We start from the raw sequence: 18,914 nt of genomic DNA, 5'->3' as shown, positions 1-18,914 counted from the left end.
TGGCGAAGAGGCTCCTTCCTGGGTGGTCGTGTGCCCTCATCACACTGGGGGACACAGAGGTAGGGGAAGAGTCTGCTCCACGCTGGCGGTGGGCAGTTGGACATCGTGTGGACCCTCCGGATTTCAAGCACAAGTAGCAGCTGCCAAGGGGTTTCTTCTGCTGATTGAGGGTATCAGGTCGGGTGCTGCGAAGCACCGAGTCCAGCGAGCTCAGTTGAGAGTTGAGAAGGAGGACCCACATCTCTTCAGTTTCCTGGGCTGATGAAAACAGGATTTCGAAAGCTGTTCACTCTCTAATTTGTCTGTCCGGTTGCTCCCTTTTATAAATTGCATTTTCTCAAATGCGGTATCACCTAAAGGTGGATCCTTCTTTCAGATATGACAATCATTTCCCTTTAATTAATCTTGATAGTTTGTTCATCTTTGCAGAACAGATCTTCACAAGAAGAAAGAAAGGCACATTTCCTTCAGGAGCGAGTTATGAACACACTAAATTGAAAAGCTGCGATGTTCTGTCACATTAACTCGGTCCCTACAACGCAGCAGTTGCGCTTGATAAATGGCGACATTAAGAATAACATTAGAGAACATGTGCACAGGGTTGTGACGGCAACCAGGATACCTAACTACCCGGTGTTACACGCATTGCCCTCCTCATTTATGCCTTTGGAAATGACGGACGTAGGGAAAAAAAATCTTTTTTTTCCCAATTTTTTCTCATAGTTGACAAAATATGTGGATTATAACTGACCTTCTGTTGAGCTATAATCCTGTAACTGTAGTGCTATGAAAAAAATACGTAATGATGCTGTATTAAATATAGCATAATTTATTACACAAATTATTATATAATTATATATTTATTTACATAAACTACGTGTGTGGGTGTGTAACGTTACGTAAGCCCACAGGAGCAGTTTTCCAGGGTGTCTGTCACTGGCATACCGAAGTGCTGACACTGCTGTAGGCAGGAGGGTGGCTGCCTATTTAAGACTGCAAGCAGCAGCGAGCGTTATTTTCTTCTGCTTTTGAGCTACCTTTCCCCGTTTCTGAATGGCCGGTATTCAGTGCTTTCTTAAAGCCAGTTATCTGGGTACGGCTTGCTTATTAAAAGTCACAGACATTATTTTAAATCACACTGCTGTTAATGAATCTCTTTGGTGGGTCACATTACTGTAGAGTCCTGGAGGTTTCTGACTCGAGCCGAAGCACAGGCAGCTTCGAATGATACCCTTTGATATCAGTGCAGCCTTAAACAGTGGCAGAGGATTTTTCCAGAGCCCGTGGTGTCATTTTCACCTTTTCATTGCAATCAATAGTAACAGCACTGTTCCCATGCAGCCTGGCGAGGTCATGTTTAGGCTAACACCGACCACTTCCATTATCCCACTGGTGCCTTCTTTTGCTCTCTCTCCTATACATAGTTCAAATCAAATACTTATTTCAAAAGAATATATTTATTTTCCTTTAAAACTACCCTTGGATGTGATGCCCAAAAAAGCTTGAAGCTTAAAAGCAACTTTTGTGTTGGAGCTATTGCCTGTGCAGTTGATGTGTACAGCCCCTTGGTTTCCCTCTTGCCAGCTGTACCTCTGCTGCAGGCTTACTGAGGCAGGAGCTGCATTTGCGCTCCATATTTTTATGCAGCAAAGACAGAGGGCTCTGGTTCATTACTCTGGCTCCTACAGTGCAAGCAAATTATAATAGTTTAAACACACTTCGGTTTATTTTTAGTCTGAAGGATGACAGTGTGGGCAAGGCGGAGACTGGAAAACTGGGCAGAGAAATTCTGATGTTTTAGCTTTTCTTCTTCTTAGAATCATAGAGTCATTAAGGTTGGAAAAGACCTTTAAGATCATCGAGTCCAACCGTCAACCCAACACCACCGTGCCCACTAAACCGTGTCCCTAAGCGCCTCATCTACCTATCTTTTAAATACTTCCAGGGATGGTGACTCAACCACTTCCCTGGGCAGCCTGTGCCAAGGACCTTTGTGGCGAGTAAGGCAAAAAGAGGTAGCGGGTGAGAAACACGGGCTATGGCTCGTGTAAAGGTCCTGTCTCCTGCTAGGCGTAACTTCTGCCGAGGAAAGTTTTGTACTGGGGGCATCCCTGGGGGCATCCCTGGCAGGGGGGACATGGAAGGGAATTTGGGCGGTGTAAACATGCGCCTGCTCTGTATCTGTTTGCATGGTGAAGCGGCGTTTAGCCACAGCCGCTGTGCCAACCAGGCAAAGCTGCCTCTGGGGAGCAGGACGGAGCCGACACAGGGCAGCCCGGGGAAGAGCTCCGGCTTTTTCCTTTAATTTCTGTATGGGGGTAAGGCAGCGGGGGGGCTCAGTGGGTTTGAGGACAAGACAGTCCCCAAAATTACTCATTTTATAATTTCTTCTTCTATTTTTTTCGCAGAGTTAAATGTAAGGGAATCCGACGTAAGAGTGTGTGATGAATCGTCATGTAAATATGGAGGAGTGTGCAAGGAAGAGGGCGATGGCTTGAAATGTGCGTGTCAGTTCCAGGTAAGGGCTGCTCACCTTTCTGTTTGTTCTGACCAATCTTTCAGGTATATTGAAGTATTTGTAGAATCACCACTTTAAAAATTTCGCTCATCAACTGGCTTATATAGTCCAACCATAGGCTCCTTTTTAATGGCACTGATTGGGGTGGTATGTGACTGAACTTCACCAGGGTGCGCTCAGGGAACAAGTGGAGAATGTAGCATCACGTTAGCTCCCCGCACGGTTTTGGTTAGTCGGCCAGCAGCACAGACCGACGTGGGGAAGAACGGAGGGCCACCACGTGCCGGGCACCCGCAGCCCCCACGACCGGCACAAGCAGAGGTGGGGAGCACCAGGTGACACCCACTCTCTGCCTCCCCACCTTGCCTCATCCTGCCCCGAGACTCGAGACGGGAAGGGAGGTGGCCAGGAGCGGGGCATCCAAGCGTTGTCACACACACCAGATGAAGCTTTATGATCTAAATGCAGTACTTATTATGGATTGCTTACTCTAATACCCAGTACTTGGAGGATTTTTTCCTGCTCTGCTGGTGGCCAGATGTGGTACATTAGACCCTGGAAGTTCTTAAGGCATTTTGAAAATCATATAATAACAGGATCACCAGTGATCATGAAGTTTATGAATGAAAACAGTGAATTAGTCCCACTCAGGGAAAAAAAGTATGGAAATTTGATTAAAAACATATCCTCTGAACTTTTAAAAAGTAGTAAATAGCAAGTTCAAATTGCTTTGTTGGTTTTTGAGCCTTTAGTTTACAGTTTTTATAACTGTTATGGTGATCCTTCCTCCCCTTCCGCCCCCCGCTTTTTAAAGAAAAGAGAATACTGAGGTTCTTTGTTTTTACCATTTATAGCCAGGACAAATGTATCAAATATTTTGAGACTCCTGGTAAAACCAGAAGGGGTGGCAGTGTTATCAACCAACCCTGGAGTGGGCTATCTGTCAGTGTTTTAAAAATAATCATGTGTTCTGTTTCCAATAAATAATAAATCAAGGGGAACCAGAATAGCAACAGTGTGTATGGGATCTTACACGGGTTTTGGATTCCAGTGTTTCAGAGCTGGCTTTTGATGTGGTGTCGTTCAGGTGGGTACCTATGCTGAGGGCATCCTGCAGCTTACGTCCCATAAGAACAGTGGGATCCGACTGCCTTTTAAAGGGAGGAAAAATTCTTAGGAGAAGAGGTTTATTGATCAGCCTTCACTCTGTCTGTAACTTTTATTTATGAAAAATAGTAAGATCAAAACCCAGTAATGATTTAAAAAAAAGGAAAACACGTTCAACCCTAGGCTAAGCAAAGGTTTCATTTATTTTCTGTAGGTGGTAAATTTTATGACTTCCTAATATTCAGGTCATGAGGACTAAAAAAGATACTTTGTCTTAAAGAACGCATTTTTAAAACTAATATTATTTTTAAGCTAATTATAAATTTACTGGTACATCTTGAAAAATTTAAGGAAAGAAGGCTAAGGATGAGGAGAAGGTATTGTATTTTTCAGACATAGCAGGTTGAATTCTTCCTGTAACTCTCAACCTTAATTATTCATCTGCAACTAGCACCACCAAAATATCCCAGGCAACAAACACCCAGCCCGAACTGTTAGGTTTTCTACGTGCAAGACTATCTGATAGCTAGGTAATTTTTTTTGCAGGCATTGCAACGCTTTGAAAAGGAATTCGGCAAATTTGTGTACAGTGGTTTAGCTGAACACGCGCTGCAAGGAAGGGGTGGGGGTACCAGCTTGTTCTCCCTGAAGTGCGTTTCCTATTCCCCACAGGTGGGACAGAGCACGTGGATAAATGGACCCCTGGTCCGATCCAGCAAGGCATTTCTCACGCTCTTAAAAGAGCAGGTTTTAGAAAAATGCACTCTAGTGGGAGAGTTGCCTAATTAAAATGGTGTCAGGTCCTGGTGCTGGTCAAGTGAGGATTTTCCTGCTGGAGGGGGACTGCCGCCGGGTGTGAGGCTGCAGCCCTGGCTGCCTGACAGCGCGGCGTTTTGGGGAACAGAAGGGCATGGCTATTTGCAGCCGCCCCTGAACTAAGGCCAAGGCTGGCACAAACCATCCCTCGGATTCGGGAAAATGCATAGAGATTTCTGTTCTCGCCTCTCCTTCCTCCTCCTCCTTATCTGCTGCCACCCCCAGCCTGGCAGCGTTTCTTAACTGTTTGGTCTTCTTTAAATATTAATGAGTCATAGTTTTTCGTCCTAGGATCCCCTTTGGAGATGACTGGCTGCCAAATTTCAGCGTTGTCACTGAAACAGCTATAATGTCATGGCAGCAAGAGGTCTGCGGGCCGCGACCTCTCTGAACACCTTGTAGGCTTTCTCTGTCTTGCCAAGTCACCTAACATAAAGCAAGATACTGAAGTTTGATTCCCCAGCATCAAATTTACAAATTAGACCGTAGGAGAGGTGCTGAAGGATTCAGTTGGGCTCTGCTTGCTGTGACCTTAATGATATCCTGACTTTCTGCAGGCCTAGTCGGGAAAAAGGATAACTCCCTTTTTATTACAGCGGAGGTGGGGGATAACACAAATTCACCAAACTTTTGGAAAGGTCTTTTGCTGTAATTTGGGTGGTGTTTTACAAAACCTAAATTAAAACGTGATCAACGCCCAGTGAGTGTGTTAGGGACTGGTGGGGGGAGGTGAGAGAGAGCCGGCGTGGGGCTCTTTTTCGATGTCAGTAAGGAAGGCTTGACAACAAATGGTTTAATAAGATAACTGCTTTAATAAGACAGAATAGGAAAAGGAATATAGATAGCGAGTAGACCTTACGTCCCTTCAGATGCTGGGCACCCTGCAATCATGCAGCATCGGATGGAGCCCGGATGGATCCCACGGGATGCTGTGCAGAGCAGATCCTGTCCATGGAGAGATGCTCTCCCTTTTGGTCATTGGAACTATTAGAGGATTTCCTCACAAGAAAACAACTCTACTCCTAAAGGACGTTTACATGAGAACTTTTGGCTGCACTGTACCAAATCGCTAAAGGCTTACCAAACTGTAAAAAAGAAATCACTTTACCTCTCATTTTCTATCCTCAGGACAGAAACCTGCAACTTTAAAACATCACACAGCAACTTTAAGATTGAATAGAGAATTATCTATTGGAAAGTATTGTTCCCCCCCTGTTTAATTATTCCCTAGAAGTGACTGTTCAGTGTGAGATATGACAGGACTGACGGTTGTGGTTGAATGTCTGAGAGCTACTCACTATGGGAAAGTATTACAAAACTGCTATAAATCGTTTTCAGAGCTGGCAGCATGATTTATTTCTGTCCGTGCATGCTTAGTTCGTTCTCGGTTGGTCGTCTATGGCAGGATGACAAAGGATAATTAGCTTCAAAATTATGTTTTAAAAATTGAGTATTTTCAGGTTTGTGTATGCCAAAGCACAAAGAAACTGTTGTGGCAGAGGCTGTCATTTGGAATTTGGAGAAGAGACTCTTGTCCTTTTGGGGCAGTTTAGCTTAACTAATGCTGCTATTTCTGTGTGAGCTCTCACTGGTTGAACTATACCAGTTTAATCATACACTTTATATGGTTAATAATTTGGTGGCTAGTCTGTGTCTTTCTTAATTTCTTTTTGTTGTTTGGGTTTTTTTGCCTCAGGGTTTTAAAGATGCAAAAGGTCTCTGGAATTACAGCTACCATTGCAGCCCCAAACAGGGCAACATCTCCTTTTCCACGCAGTGAAGCGGGGTTTGGATCTCCAGTTCAGCAGAGAGCGGTGCAGTGCTCGCAGGTGGAGCGGTGCAGCGCTCGCAGGTGTTAGGTGCATTGGTTTTCTCAGTGTGTTTCCCAGCATTTTAACACACATTATACACGCAAGGGGTATATAATCCGTCTTGCTTAGAATGTAAGAAAATAGCAAAATACAGGCTGCTCCTGCCAAAGCCATTCTGAATGATGTTTTCCTTTCTTCCTTTCTTTTTATTAAATGTACCAATGCTACTGACTTTAAGCTCAAAATTTTTCAGTATAGTAATACAAAAGCATTATTATAGTTGTTGACCAAGTAAAACAGACTCATGATGCTCATGAATTTAATGGGGATGGTCATTGTTTTCCACCTCCCCTGAAAGATCTCTCTACAATCAAAAAATTAGCAAATCTCCCCTTAAGCACTGTTCGCCTTAAATTTTCCTTTGCTCAGTTTCATCCCACTGTGCCTAGTCATACATTCTTGTATTACCTTGAAGAAGTTTTCTCCTTTCTCAGTGTGTTTATCCTTCAAATACTTCTAGATGCTTGTCATATTCCCTCTAGCCACTACTGAGTCCCACTGTAGTTATTTTGTTCTTTTAATCTTTCCTACTGAATTCCTATGTTCAGCCCATACGGAGTTGGACTATTATTTCAGTGATCTGAAAGGAATACATACAGTGATATTGAGAAACTAATATATTTTCAATCTTCCTTTAGTGAACGGTGTTATAAGTTACTGCTAGTAATTCATATTTACACAACTATCTTCCTGTATGTTAATATGCAGTTGAGATTAATCACATGATTTTTTGTGACTGAGTTACTTAATAATTTCTTTTTCAGTGTCACACAAACTATATTCCTGTTTGTGGATCAAATGGAGACACTTACCAAAATGAATGCTTCCTCAGGAGAGCTGCTTGCAAGCATCAGAAAGAGATAACAGTGGTATCAAGAGGACCTTGTTATTCTGGTATGTAAAACATCACTTTGTGTCACTAATGAATGATGTTATATGGTTAGCTCTTTAGCTTTGCCCTTAATTCCAGAGATTTTAATTTCCATGCTTTTCCTAGAATGAGACAATGTGGAAACCCCAAGTCCTCTTTAGCGATGGAATATAGTTATGGAGAAGAAACCTGATAGATCTTCTGATATGCTAACAAGTTAATAAATAAACATTAAAAGTAGAAATACTTTATCTGAGAAAATAGTTTGTGAATGCTTCTGTTGTGCGTATAGAGGAGCCTTGATATATTCATCAAAAGGCTTACAACAAATTTGGAGCAGACTCCAAATTAGTCATTTCTTTAGGACTCATTTTTTGGATGTACAGAATTAGCATGACATCCAGCAAGTGACACTGATCATCCCGACTGCCACTCTGCCCGTATCCAAGGCATCGTCTTTGACTAATTTCACTTTGGGTCATTACATCGAAGATATGCGTAACTCTTACAAAATCATTGTACCTCGCATTTCTAACGGACTACCCTTTTCTGTCTTTCCACACACTTAAAACACAGATTTTCCACACACTTAAGATACATGGGATGGGCTTTCGCTGTCTTGAATATGCAACATGCTCTTGGACACAGAAACTTTAGCCACCAGAGGCCTTCTGAACCTCTGGACAGATTCAGTGCTGGTGAGACCAGACACGTGGCTGGCTTTCTCAGAATTAAATTAAATGACTCAGTAGCATCAACAACTGTATTCTTTGGTACGTAAATAACACACAAAAAATTTTAAGTTGTGGGACATCCCTCATCTTTTGATAGACAATAGTTACTGGGAATAGCCTAAGCAAGGTTACATCTGTATGGCAGCCAAAAGCATGATTACAGGTCAGGTGCACACTCCTAGCTAGCTTTACATTCTCTAGTCTAGTTATCGATGACAATTTAGAGGTAGCAGCCTGGAACTCCCTGGTAGCTGCAATAGCCTATCTGGAAATTAGGGTAAATATTTGGGCAGTGTACCTAGGCCAGGTTCCTTGCTGCTGCTGCCAGGCCCGGAGCTACCTCATTTAAATGCAGCGTGGCTGTGTTTTACATGAGCTGCTCTAATGCCGTTGACTGCAGCACAGACCTATACTGAGATTTGGGGTTGTTGACCAAGGTCCAAAACGATCTATGACGTTGGTCCTAGAACTGAAGGAAACCTGCGTTTTGTGCCCAGCTCAGCTGCGTAATTCCAGCATACCTCAGGCAGATGACTGAATCTACCTTCTTTCTCAATTTCCCACCTGTAAATTATCTCCAGAGGCTGCAGAAATAGGAAAAAAATGCATTACAGTTTTGGAGCACTCACATATGCCTATAACAACACCCAAGAAGTATGAAGGCTTGAATGGAGGATGTATAAGTAAATATTTTTTTTTATTTCATGCTCAAATTATTTTAAGAAATAGACTCACAACATGAAAATTTCTTTCCCTCACTAAAATAAAATCCTAGGATAATGTTTTGGGAACAACAAAAAAAAGTGATTATTTTTATACACATTCTACCCTACTAAGAAAAAGACATTTTGAAATGAAAAATTGATTCTTCTCAGTCTCAGGTTGCTTGCAGCTAATTACTACATTACTCAGCTAGTCTGGGATTTTTTTTTTTACCTCCCTCTTCTTTTCTTTAAGTCCTACATAAAACCTAGGAAACACAGCATAATTTTTAGCACTTAGTGTAATAGATCAAGACACGTGCTGAGACACAATTGATCAGAAGGTACTGAGAACACATTTCCAAAACTGAGGATGCAATTCAGGCTGCCTACTGCATTTACACTGGCACGATTTAAAGCGCTTCAGCAGGGCTCTACCAGAACCGTACCTGCGACCCCGAGTGTCTGACATGCTCCGGCTGATGTGAAAATATTAGATGATAAAAGCCATCCTCTGGAACCTGTCCATGCCCTGGTCATCAAGAAGTCAATGTATTTGTACTCTTGACCTGTAACACATGTATGTTGAGAATCAAATGCCCAAATTAAAAAATCCTTTACAGACCCCCATTCATTTTCACCGGGTGCTTGCGAATTTGCTATGAAAATGCTGTGTCCTGGGACGTCATTGGGAGCTGAGTATAGATTCACCAGTTTCCTATCAGGGTTTCGGTTTTTCATAGCAAAGCTTCATCCGGGACGTACCCGAGACAGTAGGGCGAAATTCCCCCATAGTGTGGTAACAACTATTTAATATTTAAAGTACGTCAGACTTCTGAACCTCACACAACAATTAAATACTTCCCGTTTGCTAGGGATTGATACCTTCTGAAGCTATGGCACTGAAACAGACTACACTGAGTGATTTAGTCAGACCTGTTTCTTGGCAGGTAACATTTTGATTAAATTTTACAGCCATGGGTGATTTAACAGCATAATTTCTTTTGTCCGAGTGCTGTCAGAGTTGCAAGATCCTAAAATAAGCAGCGTTAAAAAAAAAGAGTCAATCATAGGTGCTTTAGGAATGAACAAAATGCAAGTTTTGACATTAAAAATGGTGTTTTAGAGAAAGGTAAGAGAATGTATGGCTGAAGTTTTCAGGACTGCGTATACAGGTCTTAACATTATCAAAGCCTATTTTTCACTGAAGGGACATTGGTGGGTTTTTTTCAAAATACCGGGTTTACAGAGGTGTTTCTATGCCTAATTACCCCTCGCACAAGCTGTGGCTGACGAGGGTCTGTGGGTTGCAGCCAATGCATGTAGCCCCACGTTGCAAAATGCAGAGAAACTAGGAAAATGAGTGAAATGCAGCTTTAGTGTTCTCTTTGCCTAATACCTTAATATACCATTGAGAAACGATGGGTCAAATCAAACTGTATAGAATTTTTGTCTACACCTAACCTGGCCTTTGGCATTCATAAAGAAGCAATCACCTTGCCTGTGACTGGATAGAGACGAACAGGGCTGCGAAGCAAAGGCCCCGCTGGTAGTAATTCCCATCTTCCACAGCTTCTCCTCCTTGCTCTGAGGGATTATGTTATGAACAAGATCAGAGCACTGCCCCAGCCTGTTCCTTTTGTTTTTTATTTCTCACGCTTATCGGTTCCCTGTTTGCAGTTCAGCCCACAACCAAATGCAGAGATGGGACCATCCAGCAGGGCATGGGGAGATAGCAACACCTACACCCGGACTCCTGCCAGGCTCACAGCATCGGCGGTCTTGCAGGTGACCTGAAACCTTTATCAGTTCATAAAGGGTGACATTACATTGAAATTCACTCAAGTTATGCCATCCTCTACTGGAGGTTATCCTGAACTGGCTTGCTAAACAGATTTAAGAAACCAGGCGTTCAGAGCATTGAGGAGGAGTGTCACCAAGTCCCTTGATTTCTTCTGCATCCTTCTGTTGGTGAATTTATTGTCTTTTATTAGTTTAAATAAAATAATTTAGTAAATAAGAAATAGACCTTTACAGTTTCTAAGAATGTGTGTTCCTGTTAGCCCGCACACAGAGCCACGATTTTGACTGCTGTCAGATTTATATTATGTGCACATGAAAATGTAACCACACAATGATGCAGTACTTGATATATTGTACTTACATGTTCTCAGTGTACTGTATATATTTGGAAGGCACGGTCCATTGCTTTTTCTACTGGGATTTCTAATGCTAAAAAAAAAGCTATTTGCAGAACTAGAAACAAACACTGTAGTCCTGTTAGATTTAAGGAATGATTCTCTGAAGAGGGGCTTTAACTTAGTGTCCTTCAGTCTGAAGCAATCAAACTCTTACCCTGAATTTGAATACACAGGTTTTTACAGGAAGTGTTTTTTTTGTGGGAGGCTTACAGTGAAGCACAATTAGATGCACACATTGTCCTGAAAAGAAATAGAATAACCTCAGTTTAATCCTTTTGAGGGAGTTAAGGAAGAAATGCTAGGCAACTCAATTCTAGATTAAGAAAGTGTGAAAATAACTCTTTATGCACTAGCAAGAAAGCCATAACAAACCTGAAAACCTGCTATAAAAACATACGTTCATTCTGAGAGCTGACCGAGACCCTTACTCCCAGGTTCAGTTCAGTGCAGGAGCTTTCCTGTCCAGCCTGCGAGGAGGGTTTGCGACAGCACAGTGTCACCCTTCAGTTATTAGGAAATGTTTGGGAAGAAAGAACAAGGCATACCCAGACATACCTCATCAACACATGCCAGAATTTAATATCCTGTACTTTTTTTTTTTTTTCATGGCATAATTAAGCAGGAAATGGCTACCAGGGTGATGTGGTAGCAAATTCCTTTCACCTGAAGATGTCAAGGCAAATAGACATTCCATACACACAGCCTGGCAAGGCGGAGGTTAAAAGCCTATCTCCAGCAGGCAGAGGCCTTGCAGCTACTGGCAATTAGGCTTGTCAGCATTCCTCCCCAAAAGCTCCTGCTGGCATATCAAAATCAAGGGTAATTGCTAGCAGGCAGTCCTGCTCCTGGAGGGTGGGGATACAAACCCAGCAGGAGGAGGGCTGAGCTGCTGCTGCTGCTGCTGCTGCTGTGCTGCTGCTCTGCTCCTGCTGCTGCTGCTGCTGCTGCTGCTGCGAGCGTGGGGTGGCTAAGCTCGCATGCTCCTTCACAAGCCGCTTTTGCGCAGCAGCGTGAGCTCCGCTCTGCTGCCAGCAGTGGGAAGTTGGAGCTTGCTTTGCTTTGGTCTTTGCTCTGGCTGGTGGCTTGAAGTGGTCTGTGCTGATTTCAGATCTCTTTCGGAACACTGGCCATTGCACTGCTGTTGGGAGATTTCAGGGGTCTGCACTGCTGCAGGAGCCGATGGAGGATCGCACAGTGCTGAGGAAAGAGCAAAAGTTAAAAGCTCTCACTGGGCAATGCAACAGCACTCTCATCGCTCTGTCTAGTGCTAGCTGTAGATCAGGATGTTCTCCTTCGGTAGCAAGTTCTTTACAATTTTATCCAATCTTTACCTGGAGGCACTCTTGTGTACCCCGGGTTAGACTGCAGAAAGCTTGCCCTGTCCCACTATGCAGAGGGCTGCTTCATTAGCTCTGTTAACCGGGAAATCCAGGCAGAGTATAGTTAGCTAACAAGGAACTACGACTTGAGATAGCAGCTGCCCTTTCTCTCTTCCAGTTCTGTTTTGTAAGATGAGTAACTGAAGATAATTGAATAAAAGAGACATTATCCAGGACCTGCTCAGTGAAGTTTCTGGAGTGCTGGTGTGGGAAGACCGATTTCTGCTTAATGCAAACAAGTGGCACGTGTACTGTCTTTGTACTAAAAAAACCCACAGCTGTATCCCAAAAGCTTTAGGGGAAAACCCAAGACTTGGGTATAAAGAGTATAATAACTCTTGGGTGCCAAAGTTCAGAAGCTGGAAGTCCCCTCTCAGCTGTCAGCTAAACCTTGCAATACCTAAATTCCACAAAAACATCATTTTTTGGCTTTGTTTTGTGAAGCATGGCGTACAGTTTTACCTCTGATGTGTCAAGACGTGTTTTGTTCTGCCTGCAACTGAATAGCTGCTGACCTGTTTCTTACATAGATCTAAAAAAAGGTGCAGCATTTTGGTATTTCTTTGCCTGCTTCTCTGTGAGCAGGATCCGATAGGTTTTGCCCTGGAGGTGCCCACTGGATCACCTGCCCCATGTGAATCATGTGGAAGGGTCTGCTTGCTTAAAATTTGTCAGTGGACTGTTCGTCCTCCTGTTTGTACTTAGCAGTTTGGAGCTGTTGCCCTAAATGGGAAGGGATGGGTTCAATTTTCATGCTAGTTTGAGTTAAAAGCCATCCCTCCTGAATGAGAGAGGCTGCAGGCTCTTTTGCGTTTGGAGAGTGTACCTTCTGCCTCTGTACCAAAGCAGACCCATGGTACAGAAATGGCTCCTGTTCAGAGAAAACAAAAAAAAAGGGATTCTGACTGTAGGCTAATGCTTACAGCATTCAGATGCTGTGTCTGATCCAAGTGCTTCTTTCTGTATTTCATCCAGAAACTCCTTCATGGATAAAAGCAGCTCGCAGCAGAAGCCTGTACATTTGTGTATAAGCATATTTTTATAAGTCTGTTTGGAAAAGGGTGGCTTAAGTAAAGAGAGAGTTCAGTCACTCACTCTCTAATTACTGACCTGTGGCTGGGGGGGATGCTATTTCTGTCCAGCTTCCTCACTTGTTTGAGCATCTTTCTTGCCAGGTCTTGGTGCATGGAGACCACTTTTGGAAATCCTGAATTGGTTAAGGGCCTGAAAAGAGCAGGACTGCTTGTCCAAGTAAGCTCGCAAAAATTGCTACTTTTTTAACCAGCAGCTGCTTGGGAAAATCTAGCCAAGACTCAGGAAAAAGCAGGAACACCGGCTTAGTTTATCACGGCTACCCTGGAGACAAGACTCCTAGCACAGCTCCCAGGCTCAGAGGGGAGGCACGAGCTCCCAGTGAAAAGTTGAAAATGATGCAAAGTGTTAATAGAGGATGACACTCTTTTCTTATGATTTCATGAGATCTGAAAGCCCAGAGAAACCGGAGTGGATCTATCCCCTAACTAGGATGTCCTGCCAAGTGGAGACAGAGTTGCCTGTGGACTTCACGTATATCAACCCAGTGGTCTATAGAGACGGGTGGTCTGAGCATCACCTCTGTCATTTGCAAGACTCCCTCGTTACAGCTCGTACTGTCTGTGTGATGGTACCTCCCCTACCGCACAGCATACACATCTTGTGGTATGACTGGAGCCCCTCATGCTGGAGCTGAGCAGCGTTTCTCGCCTCAGGGCTGAATGCGCAGGGGAAAGCAGTCGGAGAGTGAGAGTTGGAAATAAAAACATGGAACAAGTCAAATTTCTTTGAGACACTTTAGCCTTTGTTTTTTATATGAATTACATGTTGAACTTGCTCATGTTTGTATGTCAGCCTTCTCTCGCCCAGAACAGCTTATGACACAATTTCACCACTACAAATAAGCCGATATACTTACCTCATATAAGTAAATTGTACTCCTTCGAATTTCTTAATGAAGGAATACTGCATCATAAAGCATATTTCTCAGTGACTCAACAGTGACATTTTATATGGGATTGTCTGCTTTGTCAGTAAAGTGGGTCACCATTGATGGAACAAGAGCCCTTCTGTTTTTGCATTCATTTCTGTAAGGTAATAAGCTCAGTCTATTAGGCATGGAATAGTGGTATAGGAGGAAAGAAAGGAAAATTTAGGCGGAGGTAAAAAAAGTCTCTATTCCTGATACTCCATGTGAGAGGAGATTATTTTTAATGTGTGAAGTGACCCAGTAACGTGGAATTTCACACTTTCATCCACGCACTAGAGGGAATTATTCTTAGCAATATAGCTGCTTAAAGAAAAAGCAGGGGGAGGGAACTGAGCAAACGGAGGGTTTGGTTTTTCCTCTGATGTGAACGAGCTCATACGTGGAAGTAAGAACCCCGCTCCTCTCTCTGGTCTCCTTCTTCTTTCAGATTTGTGGAAATAAATTCAGCTGCCTTCTCCATCACCAAAGCAGGCATGAAAGGAGAGGTGTGGGACGAGCAGTGTGTGCGCTCTGCTCCTCTCATCTTCCAGAGAAGTTGAGCTAACAGGGATGGGGAGCAATTCACTGACAGTAATTGCCATCTCATCCTCTCCTCTCCACCTCCTTTGAGCAAGAAAGACCGAGGGAGGTTTGTGACTCAAGAGCGTGTGTTTAAGGGCTTGTCTTTACTGCCGCGCTAGCTGAATACGCTGTGCAGAGCACTGCCCAGCGGGATGCCCATCCCCGTACAAAATCCCTAGCCAGCTCTGTAATGCTCTGCAGTGGACTTAGTTGGCCTGGGGTGGTGAGGAAGCTCAAGTCCTGCTGATGCTTGAACTGCTAATGCAAAGGCGATGCAGCCACAAGCTGTCACTCATCAGATGCTAATCCAGTCAGTCTAATGTCAATGAAATAACTATGCCATTAGAGCATCCTTATACAAAGTGATTGACTCAGCTGAGAGGAGCTATTTTGTAATTAGATGACTTAAACCAACTTTACTTTGAGGACCAGTTGTCTTCTGGAGGTACTTCTGCAGTCAGGTGATTTATATATTATTCATGTAATATATAGTACTTCATTTATATAGTACTTCATGTACCACTCCCAGGGCCAGAGGGTAAAAAAAATAAATATTCCAAAAATCAGACTCTGTACTCTTCATCTGTTTCGGGTTTAAAAAATTCGAATCTCTAACAGTGGAAAAAAGGCTAAGAAAGCAATTTAGTTTTCAGTGCTGAATGATCTTGTTCCTTGAGTAAAAATATCTTGACAGGGATATGACAGAGAGAGTAGGGCACAGTAAGCATGGACAAACTGTACTAAAGGATGCCAGACTTTATGTGGGATGTTTGTTTTTACACCTGGCTTATGAAATGTAACACCTGTATAATGTTTTACAGTGACAAGGTGCTGAACAGCTGCTCCTGGAGCAATATTTTCATTTGCTTTCTTTTTTTTCTCCCCCTCTGTTTCTTTTCAGATAATGGCTCTGGGTCAGGAGAAGGAGGTGAGTACCAAACCCCAGTTACACTTGCTTTTGGTCTTTCTTTTTTACTATATGTGTGTCAGTTTTATGTACATGGTTGCTGTATACCACATGAATTAAGGAAAAATTATGACAACTTAAAAATAAGCTTTAACGTTGCAGTGTTATCTGACCATCTCAGAACAGTATTTGTATAGGAATAGGTTGTAGTGTGCATTTGACCAATGTTGTTCTTTCAGATTTGACTGATGTAATTTTTCATTTAATGGCAGCAATATAGTGTAATATTAAGATCCCTCTTTCACCTGTATTTTGCTCCTGGAAATGTCCATTCACAATAAATTTCTTACCTTTTTTTCCCTTGCATTCATTGCCTTAGTGTCTACAATGTCTAGTTACTACTTTATCCTTGGTCAAACATGTTCCCTAAAATATATAATGATTACAGTATGATATCTGTTTTTACCAAATATTTTATGTGTTTCTGTTCAAAGCTGTATATTCAAAGAAGGGATGTAGCACAGCTGGTACTAGTAGAAGTGTTCCTATCTTTGAACACATCTTAACCTTCTTCCAAGGATTTAAAAAAAAAAAAAGTAATTTAATCTTAATTTATCTTTGATACTACTAGCAAGATTACATATAGAATGAAAAATGTGAGATATAGATATATATGGACATGGAAAGGCCATTATGCATCAGTTCATACTGATGGGACTGAGTTTTGAAATATCAGAAATCTTGTATAGCTACATGAAAATGTGCTTTTGTGGAAAACAATCAATCAATGGCATTACTGTGTGGCTGAACACAACAGTTAACTTTCCAAAAATCAGGAGCTAGCTCCCTCTTTTTTCATGTATCGAGTGAAGGGGAGGCATTTCCCTCCCCTTTAATAAGATGCTATCAGTAAATTCCTGGGCTGCTAGCACATGGCCCTTCTCACCTTTGTTTCCTTTTGGAGCAGTGTCTGAAGGAACAATTTTCTGCTCAAACACTGCCTCTTCTTACCTTCACTCGTGATTTTTTCTGAAGCTCTTCTTCCTGAGATTGCATCCTGCTCTTTCCCAGCTCTGTTTGCTTCTCCTTCCCCCTTCGTTACCCAGCCTGTTATTCCACTACAGATGCCCCCGCAAGCCGAGCGTTGCTTGCCTCCTAACTGCTATGCGCTTCTTATAGGAGACAGATGACAGCAATTTAGTCCACATCTGACATTTAGTTTTGGAACAGTTTTAGAAATGTTTGAATGCTGTTGGGAATTTTTTTTCAGTATTTCCCAATTGGGTACAAAAATCCCTGTTAAAGTCCCTTGTAAATGTTACTGTGTTGGTCTGGAAGAGATTGGCAGCTGACTGACAGATGTGGGGATTCTTCGGGTAATTTTATGAGTAGTTTGGTGAAAAGTAGGACAGAACATGCTGCGTTTTGTTGGTTAGGCTGCTCACTGAGGAGGTGAAGGTTCAAATATACTCATTGCTTGATTTGGGCAGGAGACTTGAACCAGGTCCACCATTTCTTGGTAAGAGAGGTCCAAATTGGGTTTCCCTTGGTTGCTGCTGTTGTTTTTGTTCTCACTTGAAATATTCATTGCGCCTGGGACAAAGGGAGTGGGAGGAAGGCGACAACCTAGAGGTTGGGAGGATGCATGCTATAGAAAGGCCTTGTTAGCTGGGACTCAGTGTGTGAATTTTAATTATTTATGCAAAATAGAATATCATCGGCTGAGGAGATTTGGTGGTCCCTCTGCGCTACCTCATAGCAGTGGTTAGTGCATTGTCTTGGGAGGTGGAATACATAGGTTCAGTTCACTTCAGGCAGAAAGAATTGAATCTGGGTCCCTTGGCCCCAGGTGAGTATCTGCACTGCCTGGGTATTGAATAAAGAAGGGACAACATACCCACTACCTCCTCCAGCAGTTTTGTGACGTTAGCCCTTCATTTATTTGGCTTTCTTCAGAGTGCCTTTGGGCCAACTGAAGTGTTCCTGCTTCTATTCAGTATGAAAACAGTTGGGTTTAGTTCTTAATTTTAGACAGAAAAAATATTTTAAACAACCAGAAATTGAAAATCCTGCTTCGCACTTTTTCTTTTTTTGGATACATCTAGGCTATTTGTGTCACACTGAATTAGTACTGTCCCCATCCACCTTTGTCACTAAACTGGTTGTTGGGTAATACTTCTGCAGAACAGTTGGCTACTCTTCAGCATGTTGAGTCATTTTCTGCGTCTGAAAGCAATCCTTCAAAGGATGGAATCCACTGTTGCTTTGATTATTGAACTCTGCTCTGGCCAAAAACTCAAGAATACTTTTGTACTCACAATATTTTTGTATCTGGAATTGTTTTTGTTCCATTATTCAAGTAACTGTAAAAGTGTTACAAGGAGACATTAAAAACATCAAAGTCATATTACAAGTTAAGGGAATTTAGAATTAAAACCAAACTTCTAAAAGAATGCTGAACCTATTGAGGATGGAGGTGCGTTGTTTGGGATCCAGACAAGGAAGAAGGGCAGGAACCCGGGTAGAGGGTGACCTGTAGGGTCGGGGTGCTCCCTGGTGCACACCACAGTCCTGCCTCCCTGGTTATTCCAGCTACGGGACTGACTGGAGCACAGCACAACTCCTTCCTGGACCAACCCTCCCTGTTTTCTTCCCGAGAAAGCCAGGACATGCTGAGATATAATAATCAGCCAGGCCTGATCATTTAGTATCATACTAAATGGGAACTATAGGCCAGTCAGTCTCACGTCTGTGCCTGGGAAGATCATGGAACAGATCCTCCTGGAAGCTATGCTAAGGCACATGGAGGACAGGGAGGTGATTTGAGGCAGCCAGCATGGCTTCACCAAGGGCAAGTCCTGCTTGACCAACCTAGTGGCCTTCTATGATGGAGTGACTACATCAGCAGACACAGGAAGGCCTACAGATGTCGTCTATCTGGACCTCTGTAAGGCCTTTGACATGATCCCCCACAACATCCTTCTCTCTAAATTGGAGAGGTATGGATTTGATGGGTGGACTGTCCGGTAGGTGAAGAATTGGTTAGATGGTCGCATCCAGAGGGTAGTGGTCAACAGCTCAATGTCCAGGTGGAGATTGGTGACGAGTGGTGTCCGTCAGGGGTCTGTATTGGGACCGGTACTGTTTAATATCTTCATCAATGACATAGACAGTGGGATCGAGTGCACCCTCAGCAAGTTTGCAGATGACACCAAGCTGAGTGGT

General features: G+C 42.9%; 1 protein-coding gene across 1 annotated transcript in view; it reads left to right on the top strand.

Moving 5' to 3' along the window:
• Positions 1-2,038: 2,038 nt before the first annotated feature.
• TMEFF1 (transmembrane protein with EGF-like and two follistatin-like domains 1) overlaps positions 2,039-18,914 on the top strand; it is a 54,728-nt gene continuing 37,852 nt past the window's right edge. The window contains exons 1-4 of the mRNA XM_009324951.1: positions 2,039-2,072; positions 2,409-2,518; positions 7,077-7,206; positions 15,684-15,710. Of these exons, the coding sequence (XP_009323226.1) occupies positions 2,039-2,072; positions 2,409-2,518; positions 7,077-7,206; positions 15,684-15,710 (301 nt within the window). The remainder of the gene's footprint in view (positions 2,073-2,408; positions 2,519-7,076; positions 7,207-15,683; positions 15,711-18,914) is intronic.

Source organism: Pygoscelis adeliae, unplaced genomic scaffold (genome assembly GCF_000699105.1).
Source record: "Pygoscelis adeliae isolate BGI_AS28 unplaced genomic scaffold, ASM69910v1 Scaffold135, whole genome shotgun sequence".
NCBI classification, from domain to species: domain Eukaryota; kingdom Metazoa; phylum Chordata; class Aves; order Sphenisciformes; family Spheniscidae; genus Pygoscelis; species Pygoscelis adeliae.
This window is presented reverse-complemented; position numbering and strand designations above follow the sequence as displayed.